The sequence below is a fragment of the Rhinolophus hipposideros genome (genome assembly GCF_964194185.1).
Source record: "Rhinolophus hipposideros genome assembly, chromosome: 12".
Taxonomy (NCBI): Eukaryota; Metazoa; Chordata; class Mammalia; order Chiroptera; family Rhinolophidae; genus Rhinolophus; species Rhinolophus hipposideros.
Window position 1 is genome coordinate 76,806,715 of NC_138058.1, and position 25,351 is coordinate 76,832,065.

At 51.2% G+C, this 25,351-nt stretch overlaps 1 protein-coding gene across 16 annotated transcripts in view; it reads left to right on the forward strand.

The window, feature by feature from the left end:
* MYT1L (myelin transcription factor 1 like) overlaps positions 1-25,351 on the forward strand; it is a 368,814-nt gene that overhangs the window by 285,180 nt on the left and 58,283 nt on the right. For 13 of the 16 annotated variants that reach the window (XM_081068000.1, XM_081067996.1, XM_081067997.1 and 10 more), the window contains 9 exons: positions 226-360; positions 4,908-4,998; positions 6,372-6,479; positions 10,002-10,213; positions 18,214-18,467; positions 20,519-20,755; positions 22,638-22,759; positions 23,118-23,180; positions 23,635-23,703. In XM_081068000.1, coding sequence (XP_080924126.1) covers positions 226-360; positions 4,908-4,998; positions 6,372-6,479; positions 10,002-10,213; positions 18,214-18,467; positions 20,519-20,755; positions 22,638-22,759; positions 23,118-23,180; positions 23,635-23,703 — 1,291 coding nt within the window. The remainder of the gene's footprint in view (positions 1-225; positions 361-4,907; positions 4,999-6,371; positions 6,480-10,001; positions 10,214-18,213; positions 18,468-20,518; positions 20,756-22,637; positions 22,760-23,117; positions 23,181-23,634; positions 23,704-25,351) is intronic. The other 3 variants (XM_081067992.1, XM_081067995.1, XM_081067993.1) reach the window with 1 other exon arrangement.

A 25,351-nucleotide genomic window follows, 5' to 3' on the forward strand; every position in this document is an offset into this window, starting at 1 on the left:
TTTAACATAGAAAGTAAAATATTTTATAATTTATGATTATACTGTTTAAGGTTGAAAAAAATCACCCCAAATCAAAGGCCTACGCAAAAGCCTGATGTCACAGCCCATCTCTGTGACACCCACTTTGTTTCCTTATTTATCAAGGTCTCTTCAGCTTGTGAAATAATCACGTTTGTCCTCAATGGGTAAAGAATTCATTCTCTTGATACCTGTTGTCGCTTTTAGATCCCTCGAGAGCAGAAAAGAAAGAGAGCAAGTGTCCGACCCCAGGGTGCGATGGAACTGGCCACGTAACTGGGCTGTACCCGCATCATCGCAGCCTGTCTGGATGTCCGCACAAAGATAGGGTCCCTCCAGAAAGTAAGTGTGTGCCGCCGACCCCGCACTCATGCCTGCAGCCGTCCCTGCCAGCCCTTGCCTCTGTCGAGCCCACGCGTCCTAGGTCAGCGGCCCATGGAGGCTGGTGGGCTCTAGACCACCCCCAGCGTGCGGTATTTTCTTGGTGTCATTGTGCCTACACCGGGCCTAGGACGCAGCTCGCCGTCAAGTAACCTTCCACGCCTGCCCCCGGCAGGCGGCCTGGGCTCACGTCTGTATTCATCCCTGACTTGCTCATGGTAGGACTGAATGTCGACAGTCTGTAACATCCCTTCCCACTGAACTGCTGTGAACCCCTGAGAACAGCCCTTCGGGAGTTCTTTTGCCCAGGAAGCTGGACCTCTGCACATACGTGAACCCATACTACATTCATATTTAACTGCATTTTACTTAAAAAGTCTGTTTCGTGTCACAGTTGTCCCGACATTTCTGCATAATAAAATCTTAAATAACGAGGTTGGAGATGGATGGATTTTGATCCTACACATTTGTTTTAATCACTTAGGTTCTGAGAATATGCCATAAATTTGCGAAAACAACTCAATTTCTTTTAGAACTATAATAGGGATACCTTTCTTTGTTTACTTTTCTCTCAACACAAAAGGTATGCCGACTATTTAAATACAATTAGAATTGACTGCTCAGGAAAAAGGCATATTTTCAGAAATGATGATATGAGTTTAAGAATCTGATCTCGACTCTAAGGTACATTAGGAATTTCCTCATCTGAGACACAGTTTCTCATGGGGAAAATGGAATCCTTGGCTTGAGCTATGAGGAGATGACCAGTTGACTGCATAGAGGCACTTTTGAGGGTTGCCCCATTGAAATGGCCAACTTTGGGACACTTGAGAGGCAAGTCTGTTGGGACCAAGAGAAGTTCACAGCAGGAGCTGAGGCTTAGAGAACAGGCTTAGCGGGATGTTGGCCAGTGAAATATTTTTAAAAGCTACGTGGGCCCATGTTTTCATGGACCCGAAAACAGAAAACTCACCTTTCTTGTGACTGTCTTGTGAGCCATCTGGAGGAGTTGTGGCCGCCAGGCCTCTGTCCCATGTGTCACTTGAGCAGGGCAGCAGCGTGGTCTAACTCTAGCCACTTCCATTTTCCGAGGACACTCTCATGCCAGCCACTCAGCTCCCTCCCAGAAAACACTCGTTTCTCCCCAGGAAGCCTGCAGGGTAGTGCTGGCTGGTCTGTCAGGTGAGGAAAATGACGCGCAGGCTCCGTCACCCTTGTCCTTCCAGGGACCAGACACTCAGTGTCTCCAGACGCACGTGAGCAGATACAAACGTGCCCAGGTAGCTAGCCAAGCGATCACCTGAGTCCATGCCGGCCTCAGTCCAAACCCTGTCTGTGTCCCGAGACCTGGGTCCGACATTCCAGGCTCATCCTACGGAGTGGGGTGACACTGGCATGGGACATGCTTGCTGTACTGTTTCCCTCTACAAACGAGGCATTAGGACCCCACACTAACATCTTGAGAAGAAAGAGACTCTTTGTGCAGTTTCTCTTTAAGGCATACGCGTGCGCCTTCAAAACAGAATACAGTAGTATCGGTTTTCCAACGTCTCCATTGATAAACATTTCGGTTTATGAACACCATAAACCCGGAAGTAAAGGCTTCGGTTTTCAAACACGCCTCAGAAGTCGAACATGTCACGCGTCTTCTGCTGAGTGCAAGGTCCTGAGGCCTCGCTGTCGGCTGTTTTCAAACGTCTCAGAACTTGAACGGTCTTTCGGAACGGATTATGTTCGAAAACCGAGGTACCACTGTATCATTTCCTTTTCATGGCTGACAAATCCTCCTGGCTCCATGTTTTCACAGGAAAAGCCTAAATGTAGTAGAAACAGGGACTCTTCTGACAGGTCGCACATTGAACGAGCTCACACAGACCACGGGCCCGACACGCCTGCTCTCACCTTCGCCCATGTGAGATGGGACTCAGGTCTGGAACCGGTCCTACAGTAGCTGCCTTCTAGGGCACCGCAGAAAAGCTCTTGTAAAGCTTTACACGTGTGTAATGCCTTACGATGCCATAAAAATGTAGAACAGCTACACTCCAGGTGAATTCAGTGAAGTAGTCTGTACCCCAGGTGGCAACACACTATCAGAAACGGAGGACACAGTGCTGAGTGACACGCACTCCGCCCTCCAAGAGTGCCCGCCTGGCAGAGAGAGGGCTCACCCACGAGACAGACGTGACCGCTGCATGCCAAAGGCTCAGCAGTGTGCTGCGGCACACTCCTGGGATGGCACCTGATGGCTCCCCCAGGGACCCGCAGGCTGCATGGAGGTCATGCTTTAGCTGGGTCTGTGTGAGAGTTACCGTGATGGTCCGTGCAGGCGATGAGGGCGTGAAGGAGACAGTGCAGCGGGGGTGGGACGGCTGGGCCAAGTTCAAGAACATTGCCCGGACAGGCTGGCAGAACCTGAAGACCCTTGTAGGTCAGCAGGAGACGTACGTTGGGATGCAGCCAAGGACTCTTCCTCGGGAAATGGCCCTATGGTGACACCAATAATAGGTGCAGGGAATTGAGATCGTGCCACATCTGACGGGACATCAGGACTTGACTTTTCCCACTTAAATCTCAAGTTTGTGTGATGTGTCCAGCAGGCTTTTGGGAGGAGGCCTGGAGAAGGCCGGGTTGCAGGCGGCTCTCTGGGTCTGCCCTTCGAGCTGTCCTAGTAGCAACTGAGAGTGAAGTGGCCTGGAGAGGAGGTCTAAGGCAAGAAAGAAGAGCAGCCATAAATGGGAGGTTTGCACGTAAAGGAGACGAAGGTGACGCAGAGGCAGAAAGGCAGGCAGGGAGCAGTCAGAAGGACACAGGGAACCCGGATACAGTGTTTCTGTGAGGGGCCCGCATGTGAGGGGGATGCCTGAGGTCCGGACAAGTCCAAGACCTTCTAAGACAAGGAATTGTAAGGAAAGGCCGGGGGTGTCGGGCTTACAGAGCAAAAGCCTGCCATCGACAGGAGAAACGTGAGACCTGAGGTGGGCACTAGGAGCAGGACTTTGGGACCACGCTTGGGGTTGTGGGGACAGAGGCAGACAACCAGGGGCGGCATGTGGATCCCGTCTCAGGGAGGAGTCCCGGCTGACGACGGCTCGGAGGCCACGCGTCCACGGAGCAGCAGACAGAGGTCCAGTCACTCTGACCGGATCTGTCCCAGAACAAGCATGAAAGGGATCTGTTACTACGTCCAGGGAACATTTTATATTTGAAAAGTTTAGCACAAAAGGAAAGCTGGATATTAATTTGCGAGAGAAGCTGTGTTGTGGGAGGGGTTTATGTGATGGTATCACAAGATGGTAGGAATGAGTGACGTAGGTAAGTCAAGGCCCCGAAGGAAAGGCAAGAGGACAGGTGGGTGCAGACGAAGAGAGTACTTTGGGAAGGAGGGGCCCTACCTCCCCTGAGATGCTCTGAGATGGGAGCAGAGAGACAGGGAGCTGTGTCAAGATTCCCGCAGAAAGAAGACATCCTAGAACTCCACTCCACGGGTCCTGACAAAATGAGCCAGGAGTTGGCTCTCGTTGTTTGATCACTGTTTCCTATTGGGTGATGAGAACCATAAGGACAAAACCAGAATGGGCTCTAAGGAACTGAGCAGGAGGGAAGGGTGAGATGGGGACATGGGTGATGACCACACGTGGGGGACAGACCAGAAAACCCGAGTGTGCAGCTCATGTGTTCAGACTGTTCCGGGGAGGGGAGGGGGCTTCCACGCTCACCTGTGTTCAGCTCACTCGCAGGGAGAGCCACACAGGCTCCTGCCGCAGGGAGCTTGTCGCAGCTGCGCTGGGGCCCTGGCCAATCCTGTAACTATCCACCACACGTGTCTTGCCCACTAGCCTCCCCCACGACCCAGAGCAGAGGACACGGAAAGAGGGGCTGTGCAAATGCCCAGCCCACGGCCACTGCGGGTCAGTTTGAACGCTGTCCTGGCAGCAGGCTGGTGGTTCCTTACACTGTGGTGACCACGGGCGTGTCCCCCACATGCTGATTTCACAGCTGACCTGCAGCCCACTTACCATTCTAGCGCACTGCATTTGGAGAAGAATGAAGTACCTAATCCTGGATGGAAAGTCATTATTCCACTCATTTCATGTAGCAGTAAGGTTTGGGGGTGCGCTATTCAGCCATGGCCATCACGCCCCTTAGCACTGCTTCTGAAGCGTCAGCATGCATCAGAATCTTCTAGTCTGCGTGCTTCACATGGCGCCATAGCTGCTTAAGAATGAGAGGTGTACTGGGAGGCCATTGGTCCCATCCCTCAGGAACAATCTGGTCCTCACCCCTGCCTCTAGTCCCCCCCACACAGTGTGCCCAGCTTTGCATGCCAATAGAGTAAGGTTGGTACACCTCTTTTCTTCCCACACGTGTTCCCTGACCATGCCCATCACGAATGTCTGTAGGACTGTGCTGTGAAGTAGCCCATCCTGATAAAATGACTGCATATTCTCGTATCGGGGCCACTTCCGTGTTTTGACCCTGGGCTGTTTTCTCTGCCTCTCCTTGTCAAGTTCTTGCCATGCATGAAAATGTTCTCAAGTGTCCTACTCCGGGCTGCACAGGGCGAGGGCACGTGAACAGCAACCGGAACTCGCACAGAAGGTAAGCACCGCACCCCTGCGTCCTGCCCGCACACAGAGGCCCCAGCGCGTGCACTCAGGTGGAGCGTGTGGTCGTGTGGCACACGGGACAGCCAGGTGCTTATGTCCCTTCTTCACACCTGGGATGTTTTCAGTTGTGTCACCCACCATGTCCTGATGGGATAACAGTCCCCTGGAAGGTGCTATCCTTGGTATAACGCCTAAGATGGAACCGTGACCATTTGGGGCAACGTGAAGGAATACAATGGAGGCTGCATTCCCCTCCAGGGTTCACCAGGGAGAGCAGCGGGGTGGCACCCATGGGGTGGGGGCAGGACTTAGAACGCGGGAGTGTGACTTAACCGGGCCACGCCCCCAAACCCCTGCTGAGACCTGGGTCCTCAGTATGGGCGTCACCAAGTGCCAGCAGATGTCCAGCAGTGCGTCAGGGGGCTAGTGGCCGAGAGCGCAGGGGCGAGACCTCTCCCGGGCCGGTCCTTCATGTCACAGTCACGCTTTTGCTCAGGACAACTTTCGACTGTCTCTTCCTCATTCTGACCTTTCCTTATAGGAGTCAGTTCCGTCAGGTGTTTTTTCTCGGGAGCCTAAAGTGGTTGTTAGAGTTTGTCTTACAGCCTGTCGTCCCAGCTCCACAAGCTCGTGTGAAATGACATCTGAGTGGAGCAGACTGCCAGGTGTCACTTTAATGTCTGCTTGTCTGACTGGTCAATCTGGTTCCTTGTGTTAAATTCACACTGAAACCAATCACAGCCCCTGAGTAACCGTGTGAACCTGTCAAGTGCAGACAGGTGTGGTCACACGAACAGCAGACACTGGGACTCCGGGAGGAATCAGCTCAGACCCGGGGTCTCTTCCATAACATTCAGCTTGGAAAAACGTTCTGCAGCTTTCCTCCCCTCCCGCTTACCTCCCTGGGGAAGGACAAGCCAGGAGCTGTGGTCAGGACCAGCTCAGAGCCCTGTGTTCTGGTGCCCGCCAGAGAGCTGCCCTTCCTGGGCGTCTTAGCACCAGCCTTTCAGGCAATTAGTCCCTCGTCTCCAGAAATGGTGAACATCCCACAGTGGAACTGTGTCTAAGATTTTAACTAGCTCACATTCTCTTGACTGTCACAGAGCTTGGCTAGCTGTCATTGGAAAGGTCCAGTGTACTGTACCCCTGGCATGGCCATCAGGCATGGCTGCTGGAGACCAAGAGGAAACTGCCAGCTGCAGACATGGCTTCTCCCTCTCCCTGTTCCTTCCATCAGGAAAGCCCAGGACCCGTTTGGGAAATGACCCCCAACCTCTGCTTCAGGGTCTTCCCATGCTGGCTGAGGGAGGGGAGGTGGTGACGAGGCCACGTGAGGAGACAGTTAAGCCCCTTCTGTCACTGCAGCCTGTCCGGATGTCCTATTGCCGCCGCGGAGAAGCTGGCGAAGGCCCAAGAAAAGCACCAGAGCTGTGACGCATCCAAGTCGAGCCAGGCCTCTGACCGCGTGCTCAGGTACCTAGTCCCATCTACCCGCAGCCCCACACACCAGGGGGCTCTGCATGAGGTGGATGGTCATGCTTTGTGACAAGGACGACACTGGTGGCGGGTGCACGTGAAGATCCCCGTGCTGGGAACCAGACCCCGTGTGGCTTTGTGAGGGCAGGAGGTGACTTCACGTCCCGGGTCTCGTGGATTGTAAGTTGTTAATGAACGAAGCAGACAAAATTGTTTCTGGTTTTCCTTCTGACCCTGATATTTCATGATTCTATGAATGCTACAGAGAAGCTTTGCAAATTAATGAGATGCCCAAAGTCAGTTTATGTGAAGTCGAGGGGAGGCCATGACACCGACCCACAGGCTGGTGTTAGTGCTTGAAAACGCCCGAGGGAGGCAGCACTGGGCGGAGCGCGAACCTGCCTGTGTGAAGGCGGGGGCTGCCTCTCTACCCGGTGGTACCCCGAGGGCTGGGCGGTTGGCCCATCATCCCCACTTGACAAGCAAAACCAAGTGCAGAGAGGTTAGATGACTTCCCAACAACCTGAAAGTCAGCCACTGAATGTTAAACCAGGAAAGAACCCAGGGATCAGCTGGTCCCACCCACTGGTTTTTATGTTTAGAAAAGGATGATGGCTGGGAGAGGAGACAGGATAGAGACCCATTCTCACAGCCCTCGGTCACCTTCTGCTTCTGCATGTTCCCTTCGAGCCCTTGTCATATAGAAAGTGTGCTCATCCTTGTATTCTGCCCTGTTCATTCGTACCACCCGGGGACAGGCATCCACGTCTGTAAAGAGTCATAACTGGGATCCTGAGAGCTAGGCAAGGTCCACGGTGGGGAGGTGCTACCACTACTGGAATGGGGTTCCAAGTGCGGGCCCAGGAGGGTGATTCCAGCGCTTACTGTTAAGGAGAGAGAAATAAGTACACACACACACACACAACACGTACAACACACACCACAGCACACACACCACAACACACACATACCACACACCACAACATATACACACAACACATACAACACAAACATATACAACACAATCTTGATTCTGTTGAATTGTTTCTTTGGGGCAAATCATTTGGAAATAGTCATCAGGCAAACAACATGTACCTTTTGGGTTTCATTGTATATTATTTCAGTTTTCTGAGAGGATTTTACCACAGTCCTTAAGCTCCCTCTTATCCCACAATAGAAAAGTTAAAATCTTTACAGACAATGAGAAATATTTAAATAGACGAAAGTAAGAAAATGAAAATCATCTGTGATCCTATTCAGAGGTAAACCCTCAGTTAAGCTTGGTGTGTCTTCTGGATTGTTCTGTGTTGTGGGTGTTACCAATCTAACATTCCAGGCTGCCTCTCTTTTTACACAAAGTAAGGCTGACCACAAATAAATGATGGGACCCCACCCCAAAGGGCCTCGCCCCCAGCCCACTGTTGGTCACTGGCAGAATGAGAACCCCACAAAAAGCCCTTGGGGCAAGTACACTTGAGAAAGGGCAGCTGTTAAACAGGGGCATTTTGAGGAGAGGTAGAGAGAGATCGAGGTGGGGGCTTCTGTCCATTTCCTTTGCCTACTGTGGCCAGACCCCAGGGAGCTGGAAAAGACCTTGTGACCGTTCTCTCCAGTCATACCGAGGCTGCAAGCCAGCATGAAGCTCGTTGACTGCTTGAGACAGACAAGACGCGACCTGATTGCAAACCTCACCCTATTCAGACACGAGCCCAAACACCAGCATTTACGTTGTTTCTGTGGTTTCAGAGCTTCGGTCCCTTTCTTTGGGTGGCCGCAATGGAAAACTACATCAAATGACGACAAAACAAGACTGGGGGCCAATTAGTGCACACGTACAAAGCACTTCCTTCGTGCCCCTGGTGGGTGTGGGGAGGCAGGGTACTGACACAGGACGGACCCACTGCAGCCATCAGGTCAGCTGGAGCCCGGGCTAGCTGCAGCACTGGCCCCGCCTCTGGCCTCCTCCTGCCCTCCTGCTCCCACGCTCACCACAGGCACTGCTCTCCAGCCAGGAGCAAGGGTGGAAGACCCCCCTGTATCCCCCCATGTCTCACAGGGACAGGACAAACACAGGAAGGAAAGAGAGAAGAATTTAAACCTGCAATAATTTAAGTAAATTTTCCAACAGAGATTTAGGACTTAAGTGCTTTCAAACCTGTCCAAATTTTTCATCATCTCTGCAGCACCCTGGCTGGGTCCCCTCCTACCTCCATCTGTCCCCAAGTATTGTCACCTCACTGGTGCCTCCCTCTGCTCCATCCTCCCTTCCTTTGGGAGTATGCCTTCCCGGCCCAACCCCTCGGCCTTGCAGCCTAGACAACGAGCACACTCCCCATCTGACCCCAAGCCAGCAGTCCTTTGCAGCTCCCAGAAGATGCTCCTCACCTTTTGTTGTTTGTTTCCCTGGCTCTTGGCGTTAATGACATTACCACTCCTGCAAGGCCAAGTTCAAGCACTATGTGCTCCATTAAAATGGAACTAAATCTGACAGCCGAAGTGACCTCTCTTCCCCAGAATTTCCACAGCTCTGGGCTCTTAAAATAGTATCACACAGATCATGCGATCTTTGAGGCGAGGACGAGGGTTTTATTCCCTTATGAAGCCCCCCCCATGTCACTGGGTAAATGCCTCAAATAGACAATCCGCTGATCACTGCCTTGTCTTCATTTGTCAAGTAAGCAGGCTGAGTCAGTGAAATAGTGAATGTGTTGGGGATTTGGTAGATAAAGAGGTCACCTGACAGCATGGTGAGTGAGAGGCACAACTTTTCTGTTATTTCCAAAGAGTTTGAAATTCCACCTGTGAGATGGATAAATAGCTGGACACACACACACACACACACACACACACACAATCTTACTAAATGAATGATAATTGAGGGCTCCTCCATTTATAATAATTTATTCCCAAACCGAGGAAAATGAATCACTGCTAGTTAAAAGTACTACAGGTGTACACTAATATTTGTCAAACGTATTACTGCAGCTTCCATTTTATTGTCCTGATGGGTAACTCTGTATGTAGTGTCGTCTCAGTCTGTGCTCCTGTGAAGATTTCTTTTATTTCCTCTTATTTTGTAAGGAAAAATGTCTCGTTAGCTCCCTTTATTAGTGTGTAATTCTTACTGTTTGCAAATAAGATGCATGGACGTGAATCTTTCTCAGCCTTGTATCTCATCTCTTCATCAGGACCCTGAAAAGGAAAAGAAAACGGGGAAAGTTCCGTATTTTATTTTTGTTCCTCCTATTGCCAAAGTTGACAGTAGGCAGCTAGCTTATTTCGTGCAAAAGTAATTGTGGTTTAAAGGGTTAAAAATCATTACAAAAACCGCAGTTTTGCACCAACGTAAGAGTTTATTTGGTGCTGTATGATTACAGCACCGTTGGTCTTTTCTTGGGAAAACAGAATTGTGATTTTTGCGCAAGGTTCTGGGTCCTTAATACGCTAAGAACCAGCCGCCCTGCTTAGTGCACCCCCACACAAGGAAGCAGCTGTCGGTCGTTTCTTGTTTGCTTGCAGGCCCATGTGCTTTGTAAAGCAGCTTGAGATCCCTCACTACGGGTACAGAAACAACGTCCCCACGACCACGCCGCGCTCCAACCTGGCCAAAGAGCTGGAGAAATACTCCAAGACCTCGTTTGAATACAACAGTTACGACAGCCACACTTACGGCAAGCGGGCCATAGCTCCCAAGGTGCAAACCAGGGACATATCCCCCAAAGGATATGATGGTAGGAGGTGCACACGCTTATACCTGAGAGTCGCGCTTGCCGTTAATGATATTGTTGTTGTGTTTATCCGTTCCCTACAAGCTGCTCGAGCATGTGGTCACTGGCCGGGTACAAAGAACAGCCCGCCCCAGCGTGGGCCGCTCAGGTCCACGGGGTGGGGGCGGGGCCTGGGGCGGGGCCTCGGAGGGGCGGGGCCTGTTGGGGCGGGGCCTGGGGCGGGGGCCTCGGAGGGGCCTGTGGGGGCGGGGCCTGTGGGCGGGCCCTCGGAGGGGCGGGGCCTGCTGGGGCGGGGCCTGGGGCGGGGGCCTCGGAGGGGCGGGGCCTGCTGGGGCGGGGCCTGGGGCGGGGGCCTCGGAGGGGCGGGGGCCTCGGAGGGGCGGGGGCCTGCTGGGGCGGGGCCTGCTGGGGCGGGGCCTGGGGCGGGGGCCTCGGAGGGGCGGGGGCCTCGGAGGGGCGGGGCCCTCGGAGGGGCGGGGCCTGCGGGGCGGGGTCTGGGGCGGGGTCACGGAGGCCCTGCCTCGCTGTGCCCAAGGCGACTCCTTCCTGCCGCCTGCAGACGGACGGAGAGCCCGGGCTCCTCGGCCTCGCCGTCGCTAAGCCGCGTCCCGATGGCTACAGCGCCCTGTAATAGGTGGCCCAGCACACGTGCGCCCTGCGGCCCGGTCACGGGCTGTGCTGAGAAGGCCCGCCCGCCCGCGGCGCCCTCAGCCCCGCATGCACACTCCGTCGTGGGGGGGCCCTCGGAGCCCGGGGCCGGCCTGCACCCCTCGCCGCCCAGGCCAGGTCGCGGGCTCCCTGCGCGGCACTTTCACAGTTACCGCGATTCTGTGCAGCACGGGCGACAGTCTCCGTGGTGTCCCCAGCCTCCTTCCAGCGGCCAGACTCGGCTCTGTTCTCGGCCTGGGGGGGCCTGGGGCGCCTCCTGTTGTAAGGTGACTGTCCCTGGCTGCACTCATCGCCACCTGCGCTCCGCGTCCATCCAACACAGGGCCGGTGGACCAAATAAGACCTGCGTGTTTCCGGGGACAGGGGCAGGTCGTTTTCACTCGGGTCATCGGAAGCCTCGGCCCGCGGGTCGGCCGGTGCCCGCTTCATCTCGGGCTAATTTGCTAAGATGGACGGCAGAGGGAAGAAGCCTTTCTGTGACTTGAGTATTTCCCTAACCACGTTTCTGCTCTAAATTATATGGCGTAGGGACTTAGTTGGCCAACTGGAATGTGGGTCGCATCACCTTGGATGACTTCAAAGTCTTATCTTGGTTCTCTAGCAAACACGGGGACGCAGGTTTCAAGGTCTTTGCGCTCCTCTCTGAACAAGGTATTTAACTGAAGTCACAGCATGCAAAAAACTCCTTTAAATTGAATGCTTGGGGAGTTCTGAAATCTTTTTATAATTCGATATGAGTAGCTACATATTTTTCTATGTTATGTCAGTCATTCTTTGCCTTTATAACAAGTGACATATAGTGAATAAAATTTAATATTTCTTTGATATATCAAATATTGATTATCCTAGCATGTATCAATTCTTAATATAGAGGAAAAAAATATAAGTGGAAAAAAGAAAGTGCAAGGGTAGAACAGAAAGTAATTATTTTTGTTTTGTTTATTTTGTAATAATAATTTGCCAGTTTCAGGTTTTGGTACAATTTCATTCATTCGATTACAAATGGAGGATCAGAAGAAATTGAATCCATATAACTAAGGATTCTGTTGATGTGATTTCCAGTTTATTGACATTTTACCGTGACTTGATGGGTACTTTCACGAGCTGTTCATTTCACACGCTGATTTGTTGCTGCTGTTCTGTGTGGCCCGATTTCCTTAACCTCATTGTCATGGCTGGAGTGCGGGGGACGCTGTGACCAGTAGAGCATGTCTTGGTGGTTGCAGGGCCCTTTAGGTGATCAGAAGTCAGACCTGCTTGGGTCTCTTTCAGCTCTCCCATTAGCGGCTGTATGATACTGAACCAACTAACCTTCCTGTGTGTTAGTTCCCTCGAGAGCAGGGTGGTTTCTACCCTGGTGCCTCACAGGGCTGTTGGGAAGGTCGACTGATGACTCTAAAGAGGTGAACAAACATGTATTAATTATTGGCGTTCATTCTTACCTGCCCGGAAGAAAACACGTGTCGTCTAAAACCCAGGCAGAGCCAGGCTGTTCAGCTGACCCACAAGAAAACAAGATACAGGACCATTCAGTGTCAGGTCTTCAAGAAACTAAGGAGAAAGGAAAGACAGACAGCCTTTTACCACAGTTTCCTGAGAACAAAATCAGTGACCCCATTTCTCTTCCACTAGATTCATCCGATAGATTTTTAAAACATCAAGCAAAGTGCCCACTAAGGATGAGATAGGCTGGGTCAGGTTTGCTGGAATGTGACCTGAGACAAGCCATTCCTGTTTCTGGGCGTCGGACACTGGACACCACAGGGTGACTGTCGTCTGCAGTCACCTTCCAGGAGTGTCCTCCCCGAGGCTTGCTTCAGATAAACAAGGAATTCAGTCATTGCTCCTAAAAAAGATGGTAAAATGGGCTATTATGGGGGGAAAGAATAACGCTTGGGAGCAAGGAGCAGTTCCCCGGAGATGCAGATAGGTTAGAAAAGGAGGACCTTCTCCCTATGTCTGGGTGTCACCTCTTAGACCCCACCAGCTCTGACCAGAACACTCAGCAAACTGGGATTCAACCAGCTGCCTTCTTCCAGACACATGCTAGTTGCTGTCTGTCTATCCATCTGTCTCTCTTCCTGTCTGTCTGTCTAGCCATCCATCCACCCATCCATCCACCCATCCACCCATCCATCCATCCATCCATCCACCCATCCATCCACCCATCCACCCATCCATCCATCCATCCACCCATCCATCCACCCATCCACCCATCCATCCATCCATCCATCCACCCATCCATCCACCCATCCACCCATCCATCCACCCATCCACCCATCCATCCACCCATCCACCCATCCATCCACCCATCCATCCATCCATCCATCCATCCATCCATCCCATCCATCCATCCACCCATCCACCCATCCATCCATCCATCCATCCATCCCATCCATCCATCCACCCATCCACCCATCCATCCATCCATCCATCCATCCATCCATCCATCCGTCTGCCTACTTGTCATCCGCCTATCTCCCTACATATTCTTTCCCTCTTGATAACAACTTGCCAGGAAGAGATATGAATAAACAGAAGACGACAGAAGACATGCTCACACACAGTGAAGCAAGGAGTCCATTGTGCCTGGAGGAATTAGCACGAGCTTTACCTGAGTGGCAAGTGTTAGACTTAACCAGGAAGCTTGAACACTAATGACTAACACAGGAAGGCAGGAAACCCTTGGGCTGGGGGGAGTGGCCAAGGGCTGGTGAGGCTGCACTTGCAAATCGTGATGGGGGTGGGGCAGGAACACCTGTGGACATGGTGAGCACGCGGCTTTGTGTCATCACCATGTTGAGGAGTCTGGGGCACCCTCTTAGGACATGGAAATTTATGTGCAGGAAATGATGGAGGCAAAGGTGAGGAAGAGGATTCCCAAATTTGCGTTCCCAAGCCTCCAGTCCCCATCTGTTTCTTATGGTGAGTGAAGAATGGCTCTTCCGGTTTTATTTATTTATTTATAAACTTTTTACCGTGTTTCCCTGAAAATAAGACCTAGCTGGACAATCAGCTCTAATGCGTCTTTTGGAGCAAAAATTAATACAAGACCCCATATTATATTATATTATATCATATTATAAGACTCGCTGTTATGTTATAGTACAATAAGACTGGTTCTTACATTAATTTTTGCTCCAAAAGACGCATTAAAGCTGATGGTCCGACGAGGTCTTATTTTGGGGGAAACGTGCTATTTATTTTTTAAGTGTGTTTTTCCAGGACCCATCAGCTCCAAGTCAAGTAGTTGTTTTAATCTAGTTGTGGAGGGCGCAGCTCACAGTGGCTCATTGGGGATTGAACCGGCAACTTTGTTGTTAAGAGCACTGCCCTCTAACCAACTGAGCCAATCAGCTGCCCCCTCTTATGTTTTTAAATACCTGGGGGGCGGAAAAGAGTATTTTTGACATGTAAAAATTACATGAAATTCACACTTCAGTGTTCACAAGTCCAGTTCGTCCCGCGGCCCCTCTGGTTGCTATGGAAGTGGCCACTGTCCTACACGGCAGAGCTGCACAGTCATGGCAGAGACCACGTGGCCCAAAAACCTAAATGACTCTCAGGCCCTTTACAGAAAGAGTTGCCACCCCTGGACTAAGACAGCTCCACTTGTGGCCCTGGGTAGTTTGTCCCCACCCTCTGGGTTTAAGACCCCTAAGTGCCCAGCCAATACAGTGAGTGGACTGCCTCTCATGGCCGCCTCTTATTCCCAACTTCTCAGTTCTCCTGACCTTGAAACTTTCTGATCGTCTTTGAACTTCCTTTCGCTTGGCCCTGCAACCTGGTGCCACTCTGACATGCCCAGCCTCCCTATCTTGTGTCCTCACCCTCATCCAGGCCCCTTCGTGGGGTAATGTCTCCCAGAACTGCCTCAGGCAGCCTGCCCTCCTCCCCCAGCCTTCCTCATCAGTCCTCTGGCTGGGCCTTCCCTCCCTGAGGCCCCGCCCCCTGGAAGACGCCCTCATAGTCACCTCCCCACGGGCCCTCCCATCACTTTGTCCCTGACAAATCCCACTTACCTGCACTATTGCTTATGTGACGGCCACGCTGCCTCATCCTTGGTAATGCCACTTGTCCGCTGGATTGTAAGCTCCTGGCGGGTAAGAGGCCTCCCCCCGCACACCATGCTTGCCTGGCAGACATAGCCATGCAGGGGAAACTAAGGGACCAGGTGAGAGGGCGTCCAGAATCCTGGCTTGTGTCTGACATGCCCGGCCGTGCTGTCTGAGAGGACAGCCTTCCCAGGGAGCTCGATCCCTGTTTAGGATGCCGCGTCCATTCTCAGGTCCACCTGTGATAAAACACAGAGGAGGGTGCAGAAGGACTGAGGGTCATGTGACGCACCTCGGCGCACGGCCTGAATCCAGTTAGGCCGGCAGGTTGCCACGTCCCACCCAGGAGGATACATTTAGGAGGCGTATTTTGGGCCGTATTCCTTTTTCCCTGGTTTTCATGGGAATTCCGAGAGTACAGCCGCATTCATCTATTCCCTCCCGGAGAAGGTGAATCCATAAGGACGTGGACCTTCCTGGGTAATGAGACACACACACAGTAAGACTCGCAAGCGGGGCAGGTTAATGGAGAGGTCCTGGAGGGAAGGTGTCTGCTTTGTCCTTGTTTGACTTACCATATTTACACTTCTCATGTGGTTTCTCTGTGTTCTGCAAGAGCGGGCAGATTCCTGAAGGGCTGTTTCTCAGTGTGGTGTGGGACCCGCTGGGGCTGACAAACACAGTGGGGGCTGCAGAGAACCAGCCACAAGGCCTCGAATTTCCCAGTGATGTGCTGGCACCTCCAAAGACATGAAATTCTTGTCTGCTCATTGATTGCAAAATGATTTCATTGAAAATAGATTTGTTTGCCAAAAGAAAGAGAACGTGCATTTTGTCTTGGTAGAAAGGCTCCCTCGGTGGGAGGAGGGGACAAGCGCCCCACGCGCAGAACTGGGGCATCCACCTTCCCCATGCGCGGCTCTGTGGCGCCCTCTGGTGTCAGCACAGTGACCCGCGTTTTGTAAATGTTTTCCAAATAGGTGATAATTACTAGTACTGAAGACCTTCATCACCTGAAAAATCTGAAGGATAGAGACTCTATTTACATTTGGAACATAACAAGAAGTGATCGATGACATTTAGTGCAAGTACCCGTGTGAAACGAATATTGTCCTAGCTGCTCGTCCTGGCTCACGTGAGCTGAGGACCCATCCACAAACGGTCCACGTCCATGCACCTGCTCACATCCTTTACCAGCCCCTCAGCTGGGCATAATGCAGAGAAATAGAACCTTCGGGTTTAGACATTTTACCAAAGTTTGCTACAATGTGTTGCATAGACACCTGTTGTCCTGCTTGCTTACTTTCTTTTAAAAATTAAGCTTGTCACTCATTTCAGAAAAAAACTTATTTTTCTTATTTATGTGGACCACATTTTTTCTGAACCAGTGGCTAGCCCTCACTAGGAAAAAAACAGACCTCTCATAAATATTATTTCATTTCTCCCAGAACTTTTATATTCCTGCTTTTATGACAACTGGGGAGTGTCTGGGCTGTGAACTGGCATTGCTGTTTCGGTGTGGTTTCTGGAACCCACGGGGCAGGTCCCGTGGGGTGGCCTCTGGAGGGGGGCTCAGTGGGCTCCCTCCACCCCCGAGTCCCCTGCCGTGTGCTGGTGAGACAGGGCGCATTCACGGAGAACAAAGGTCATATGGCAGACACACCTGCAGTGTGGCGACTGTCCTCGGGCTGACTCACTCAGGTGCACACGACAGAAGCAGGCTGCTTACCTGCATCTCTTGCACGTGCTCTGCAACCTTGAGTGTGGGGAACTGGCTCTGCAGGGTACCTGCTTGTGTGGTGGCTTTGTGGCTTTTGTCAGGGGTTGTGACGAGGCAGGGGCAGCAACTGCGTGGCCGCGCAGCCAGGTGGCAGTGGTGAGCTGGTCTGCTGGGTCAGAGAGTGTGGGCTTTGGGTAAAGTCGGAAGTTACCGATGGCGAAAGCTTCGTCCCTTGTCCATTTGTACGCGAGCAGGTGCTTTGGGTGAGTCCTTGGCATGGCTCCTGATGAGTGGGGGTCGGCTGGTGAGCTGTGTCGTTTGGTTCAGCTCTGTTTTCTTCTCCCCATTGTGAGCCCTCCTAAGTAGGGCTGCTCAGGTTCCAGACCCGTGAATGACAAAGTTGGGGACAACCACGAGAGCAAGGCCGGCTTCCAGCAAGGGACAGCCGTGCTACCACTCACAGCTATCTAGATGGGGATCCGGCTTCTCGGATCACACGGCACTCGCAGAGCTGGAAACTCTGACACACACACACACACACACACACACACACACGTCCCCATGTCCCCACCGCAGCTCATGCTCACACAGGGAGCCCCGTGGGCTTTGGGAAGAAGGTGCGAGAGACGCATGTGCTTTGAAACAGGGAGGCTTGCCGATGGCGGGTCTGAGACCCTGCGAGGGAGGTGTTTTGTGGGCGGTCTTCCAGCACCCCCCCCAGGTTCACCTCTGAGTAACCCTCACTCCCAGGATTCAGAGTGAAAAATCTGACCCCTGTGATCCCAGTGACCCTGGCAGTGATAATAACCCGTCCTCACAAATCACACGTCGGACATTCCCCATCTGTGTCTGAAAGGAGACTGAAACAACTCTCAAGAGCGTACTGGCTCTTGAAGCCCGTGTGGCTGTCAGTGAGCTGGCTCTTCAGCAGGGTCTGGAGAGGGCCGCTGGGTGCAGGGGACGGCTGTTCCTGTGAGCAGGCTGGCATGGCCCACAGTGGCCTCTGTGCCTCACGGAGCGGCCGTGCGTGTGTGTGTCCACCTTGGGTGTGTCCACGACCACAGGTGGGGCAAGTCCCCCCTCGGCCAGCACTCTTCCCCCCGCGTGGCCCTTTTCAGAATTACAGGATAAGACTTTTCTCACGGAAAGGGGTGTTTCAGTCGCTCTGTCTGGCCTGCACACCCGGCCGAATGCCACTTCCCAGAGCGCAGGCCCTCAGCTGGCCCCCGGCCTGCGCACGTAGGACAGGGAGCCCCACTTGGCCACGGCGGCCCCTCCTGGCTGCAAGGAGCGACCTGCGGCCCAGTGAGGCCAGGAGCAGCCCTGCCGGGGGGCCGCCCTCCTGGGGCCTGGCCACGCTGCTCTGCCCAGCGCACGCTGCCCGCGCCGCCTCCGACCTAAGCAGCTGCGCGCGGCCTGCGGCGGGGAGGGCGCCTCGTGCGCTCGGGGCCCGGGGGGCCCGGGAGTCAGCGCGGGCGGGAGGGGGGGGGGCAGGGCGCCGGTCGTGGCCGCCGCCGCCGCGGCGGGGACCCGAGTCACCCGTGCCCGTGTCTCCCCAGCGAAGCGGTACTGCAAGAACGCCAGCCCCAGCAGCAGCACCACCAGCAGCTACGCGCCCAGCAGCGGCAGCAGCAGCCTGGGCTGCGGGGGCGGCAGCAGCGCCAGCAGCACGTGCAGCAAAAGCAGCTTCGACTACACTCACGACGTGGAGGCCGCGCACATGGCGGCCACGGCCATCCTCAACCTGTCCACGCGCTGCCGCGAGATGCCGCACAACCTGCCCCCCAAGCCGCAGGACCTGTGCCCCGCGCGGGTACGCCGGCCGGCGGGGGGGGGGCTGGTGCGGGGGGGGGCGCTCGTGCGGGGCGGGGGGGGGGGCGTGGGCCGCAGGCAGACGCTCGGGGACGCCAGGGCTCCGGCCAGCACGCGTCAGTGCACCGCCCTGCCCGCGGCGCGGCCACCTCCGTAAACCAAGCGCGCCGCACGGCCCCACGGAGACTAGAAAGCTACAGAAGCAATATGCTTTGAACTTGAAACACAAGGAGGATTGTCCAGTAAGAGGTAGGGCCGTCCCCGGATGAGGGAACAAAGAACGCGGAAGTCTGATTTCCACAAGGGCTGTCCAGTCATGCAGTGACAGCCAGCTTTCATTAGCTCAGAAACATCACAGAAGCTAAAACAGTAGGCAGCATTGGTGCCGGTGTTATAATTTTGATTTTCTGGTGCTGACAGCAGGACAGCCTGTTAGGCTGCAGCAGAGCGCTGGCCCTGGCGAGGCCACTAGGTGGCCGGGGTCTCAGGCCCCCGGGGACTCTCGGAGGACGGTGAGCAGGCACATGGGGTCGTCACTTCTCTGCAGAACACTTAGGGTCCAGCTCCATTACCTGGAGCTGCTTGGCCACGCACCGTGGCCTTACAACCCTGCCAGTCGTTACAAATAAGTGTAATTTGTAGGAAGGGAGGAAGGTCAGAGATTTCATGTTATACAATGCCTTTTCCTATTAACGTTTTTATTCTTAGATTTGGGGGAAGCGTCAGGCGCATGCAATTTCCATGGTGATCAGGGCTGCTGAGTGCTAGGCCAGCATGGAAGCAATTCTGTAGCAAGAAAAAAAAAAGACCATAACCCCGTCCAGTTTTCTTCACTTTATTAAAACTAAACTAAGACAGAGAGCTTTAAATCCAGTATTATGAAAGCTAAATTAGTATGACACTTGGTATCAGTGCAGTGTGACCAAAAGAGTTCAGGAAGACTAGCACCCCATAATGTATCAAGGCACAAGCCCAGGATGAGGTTTTACTCCAGCATCTGCCCTCCGCTGCTGCATGCAGAGGCAAGAGCTGCCAGACATGTGCGTGGGCAGCAGCTTTCACGCCTGCTCTGAAGTCACATTTCTGCTCACAAGAGTGTAACTCTGGGAACAAATGTGGGATTGTTAGGGCACTTTGATTTTTCTTCTTCTCTCTCCTTCACACGTCCTTCCTTCTCTCCCTCCTCCTGAGAGACAAGCTCTGAAGAATTCTTGATCTATTTCAAAGCATCTTAAAAAAAAAGAAAAGGAAGTCACCTTGGACCTCCTCTTTGATTTTTCTTTAAGCCACCTGACTAAATTGCTGGTTTGCTGAGGCTGAGCAGGTCAGACCCCACTCGCTGCAGCAGAGGTGTTTTCAACTGCGATTACACATCTCCTGCTCTTGAAATGGAAAATTCTCTCCATCATAGGATTTTGGAGTAGAAAGTACATTCTAGTTCCTTCTCCCTTCTCTCTCCATCCCTCTAATTCTTGTGTTTTCCTCCTTTCCAAGTCTTAAAGTATTTAGCGTCCGTGAAAGCACAGGAGGACTTCTAAGTGTTTATCCATTTTTAGTATGTGTAACTTTAAGGATAAATATACATTCCGTACTCGTACACACACATCAAAATTCTGATCTGTTACTAGGTTTGAATTAGCATGGAATTGAAATTAGACACTTGTTTGATTTTCTTCTGAGCAGGCATATTGCTAGAAGCAGAGATGTATTGAGATAGGTAACAGATGTGATAGGTGGATAACAGATTAAAGTAGATAGATAAGTGACAGATAAATGATAATTATAGATAGATAGATGGATGGATGGATGGATGGATAGATAGATGATAGATAGATGATAGATAGATAGATAGATAGATAGACAGACAGATAGATGGATGGCAGACAGGTAGATAATAGATCAGCAGAGCGATGGGACAAACAGCCGTGCCTCTGCGGAGCCTGGGATAACAGAACAGGACCCAGGGCCCGGCCTGAGCCCCTGCACTGTGCTGGCTGCAGGCAGGCCTGCGGTCTGGGGTGGCACCTTGTCACTGTGTCCTTCCGCCCACAGAACCCCGACATGGACGTGGACGAGAACGGGACTCTGGACCTGAGCATGAACAAGCAGAGGCCGCGGGAGGGCTGCTGCCCCATCCTGACCCCCCTAGAGCCCATGTCCCCACAGCAGCAGGCTGTAATGAATAGCCGATGTTTCCCGCTGAGCGAGGGCGAGTGCTGGGACCTGCCTGTGGACTACACCAAAATGAAACCCCGCAGGGCGGAGGAGGACGATTCCAAAGACATCACCGTATGTCCTTTCCCATGAGCCCACCTCTGCCGCCCCAGGGAAAGCGGGGTGTCCTGGGGACAAAATGCCGCGGGCACATGCCTAACACACAATGTCATTTCTCTTCACATATGACCTTTAGCTGACGAGAGCTTAGAATGCATTTTTTTGTTGACTCAGGAGAGATTTGTGACTAACATTGATTTGGTGAAACAAACCATCGCCTCTTAAGTGATGAATTTTATTTTCTAGACCAGTGTGTTTTCTTACAAACGATTTCTCTAAGAAAAGTACAAACAGCAGAGCTCATTTTTCTAGATGACATATTGCTATCACACAGGGTTTTCCTCACAGATGGAGAATTGCAGTGAGCCTTAAATACGTAAATGGCTAACTTTGGGCTAATAATTAGCCAGCTGTTTGAAGCTAAGTACAGTGGGCTCTCTAAGAAACGTCACTATTCAGAGTACACTCCAGCCGTAAGTCACTTAACACTGCCACCGAAATCTTTACTGACTATGGTATTATCAAAACACTATGTCAGGAACAGATTTTTAAAGCAGTTACAACTTTCAAATTCAGATTATTAAGATGGGTCTAAAATCTTTTAGACTAAGAAAAGAAACGAAGAAAAACTTGTTCTCTATTGGACTGACTTTTTCTCCAGTGCTTGATTCTGAAAGTTATGACGTCTTCTCTATTCACTGAAAAATGAAAATTCTTTTTTAATACAATGGGGGAGACTACTACCATGTTTCCCTGAAAATAAAACCTAGCCAGACCATCAGCTGTAATGCGTCTTTTGGAGCAAAAATTCATATAAGACTGGGTAGTTATTATATTATATTATATTATTATTAAAACCTGGTCATATAGTAAAATAAGACCGGGTCTTATATTAATTTTTGCTCCAAAAGACGCGTTAGAGCTGATGGTCTGGTTAGGTCTTATTTTCAGGGAAACACGATATCAAAGCATTTCTTACAGAAGCAAGGAGATGGAGGAAAAGGAAACATTAGCTATTTGTAGGAATTGCGGGGAAGATCCCTGTCTATAAGACCATTCCACCCCAAAGCCTGTGTTATCTTTAGTCTTCAAATTGATTTAAGTGTCCAGGCGTTGTAAAGCAATAGGGTCTGAGTGCTGAGCTAAATTCCAGAGTATTGTTTCTCTTCTACAGTGTTAAATCGTGACGCCCAAATAAGGCATGGTATTTGAATCTCCAGATTTATTTTAATTAGTATGAAGCCCTCAGAAATCGACAGAAGTATTTTCATCACGCACACTGTCTGTCACAGGAGTAAGAACCCAAGTATTCCTGAAATACGTTTGCTGAATGCTGCCATCTGTGGGAATTTCTGGGTGCCTGCGGTTGGTCCCAGGTCCTGCAAAGAAGAAAATGCTGCAGAGGAATAATTTGTAATTGCAGCACGAATCTAAGCTGGTCGTCCCTTGCCTGGGGACTCCGAGCTCATATGTAGACTAGTTGGCAGTTACGGGTGCCACCCTGCTCTGCATGCTGGTGAGCGTGGGATTGGAGCATCAGGTGTGGCCACAGGACCTGTAGGTCCGGCCTACACGACCAGCGTGGAGGCAGTCCCTGTTACAGACCACCATGTCCCTCCAAGGGTACGGCCCGCGGAGCCCTGAATAAGGCCCTGCCAGTGACGAGTTAGCGTGATGTCAGGAGTTTAGAGCAGTTGATGAGATCGAGATTGAGGTCTGCCACAGAAGACATACCTTTAACAAATTTCAGTTTGCATGTTCAGAACAAAGGTACATCTGATTTTAAAGGTAACGTTGGAAAATGAGAGGCGGCCAGCCCCAGCCCATGGCCGCGTGGTTTTTGGTCTGTGTGTTGAATTATCATCTTTGTGGCCCTGAAGCTGTGGTTTGTCTGCAGCCAGAAGACTTGGATCCCTTCCAGGAAGCTCTGGAAGAAAGAAGGTACCCGGGGGAGGTGACCATCCCCAGCCCCAAGCCCAAGTACCCCCAGTGCAAGGAGAACAAAAAGGACTTAATAACGTAAGCATATCGTGAGGTGACATTGTCGCTCTTCTTAACTTTCCCTTTCCTTGGCTTATTTTTAAAAACCGATCTGTATATGCCTTGCCGTTTGAGCATGCGACATTCGCAGCATATAAATGTCTCAAGCTGCCGGTTCTGTAGAGTGACAAGCCGCGTGGACTCGCGTGTTTTAACGATGCGCTGTTACAGAGATGCCATTCTCATTTACTCCCGTGCATTTTGCAGCTTTTCGTTAGGGCGCTTAAGTCCCCATGCAGACATTGCAGCTAAACTGGAAACAATGAAACTTTTTTAAAGTTTTTTTTTTTAAACATACTTACTATTTTGGCTGTTTTTTGTTTTTGTTTGGTGGCAGATGTCCAACACCAAGGTGTGATGGGAGTGGTCATGTGACTGGTAATTACGCCTCACATAGAAGGTGTGACTTCATTTTTCTCATGGTGGATTCTGTCTTTTCAATTTATTGTTTTCAGCTTACCTCAACAATGCTGTCAAAGTAAAACGTTGAATTATGTGTCAACCCTTTAAGTGCTGTATGTCGACCTTTAAAAGCATACCAATTTGTGTGTTGTATAATGTGTTTTATTTTTAAATGAACTACCTAAATTTGGAAACCTCTTTACAACATTTAAACCAAAGAGCACAAATATTTTACCTTATTTTAAAGATGGTTTATTAACAGACCTGTTTTCTGAAATTTACATGTAAACCTATGCAGAGTTATTTATACAAACAAAAAAAATTCAATATACAGCACTTGCCCATCGCTTTTCTGCATTAAACTTTTTAATTTCAGTTTTATGTTGTGTTTGTTCGGGAGCGGAAGCTGCTCAGAGGGGCTTCTCACCTGACTCTTCTGGCCTGTCTTACAGTCTGTCGGGCTGCCCACTGGCTGACAAAAGCATTCGAAGTATGCTGGCCACCAGCTCCCAAGAACTCAAGTAAGATTTAATGAAAATCATTGTTTTACAAATCTATTCACTTTGTAGTAACAAAAAGGATGTGTCATTTGGAAAGAAAACTGTCTTTACAGAACCACCTGTGCACACGTGAGCAGGTCCCCGGGGTTTCAGCCACTATTCTGGGTGACCCATTCTGCCTTTCCCCTCATCATCTCTAGTTCTTTCATATCGTCCTTTCCATGTTGATTTCCCAAAGCTTAAATGTGTTCTCTGCAGATACGCACGCTCATGGAGAGAAATTAACAATTACTCAAACTCTGAAGAAATGATTGTAACTTAAAAAGTCAAAAATTCATATTTTGAAAGCCAATAGAAATGATTACTTAAAATATGGATATTTAAGTAGCACTATGACAAAAAGCTACCATAGTGACAGCTAATTCCTTCAGTCCACTGCGGTCAGGCCCATGATACTCTTTAGAATGGCAGGAGCTCAGGCAGTTTACCTGCACGCACACACATCTCGGATGGTTTGCTGTCCCTCTCCTCTGCGCCTGTAACTTCTCTGCATGAATCTGGTCCCCACACTTGTACCTCCTGAGCAGGGCGTTCCTCTTTTATGTTCACGTATCTGATGAACCGTGGGCAGGTCCTAGACAGGTTTTGGAAGAAGTAGGCACAAGTTACAGGAAGCAGAGTAAACCTTCAGTAGTCTAGTGAGAGCAGACTTCTGGGTGTGTAAGGAAAGGAAGCCAGGCTTAAAGATGGATCTACAGCATGATGAGAATCAAGGGCCCCAAAGAGTTGTGTTTCATTACCGCCTGTTACAAACATCGTCACCGCACATGGCTTGGCTTCCATTTTGTTTGCAAATGGCTGTGTCAGCAATGTAGAGAACATGCTGTTTTCAGACCCTTTTTGACTCCTTTTCCAAGGATCCCAGCCCCGAGCCCTGACCCCATTGCGCCAGGCAGGCTGTCAGTGTGTGGCCTTGTGTTTCACACCATGTCGTCTCTTCCAGGGTCCCTGTCCAAGGCCCTAGTGCCATAGACCACCTGCTCATGCTCAGTGACCTCCTGAACTAGCCCTCCCGCCACCAGCCTCTTGGCGTTGTCTTCGTGGCCTGTAGCTCCCGGAGAGCATCCTCTCACTTAGCGGCTTTGCCGTCTGTAGTGACATCCACACAGTGCCTCCTGGACAAATAGTTCTTAGGACCTCACAGTGGACAAAATTAGCAAGAACAACTCAACCCACTTGGTTACGGCATCTTTTTCACGGCTTGAAACCGTATTTCCCTCATAGTCAAACGTGATTAACTGCATTTGGACCTTGACCAGCACATCCGAACATGGCACCTTTCCTTTGAGTTTCTTAAGGAGGAATTCGTTGCAAACGTTTGCCATATTTCCAGTTCCAACAGGCCAACTGTAACCAGGAAAATAGCCTCTGCACAACTTGTGTGCGGCATTGCCTCTGAGGGGTCGGTGTGTCAAGACCCCCTAGAGACCAGAGTCATTTTCTGACAGGTCTGGTTTTCATTGGTCTGCATCCTTGACTTTGGGCTTAGAAGTTGACGTTGCTCTGAAGTTCCAAGCAGACCTGCCACTTGGTTCAGCACTTTCTTCTTCCCTTACTTCATCCTGGAAGATGGTTATGGGCCTCACCATGGGCATCTTCGGGGGGACAC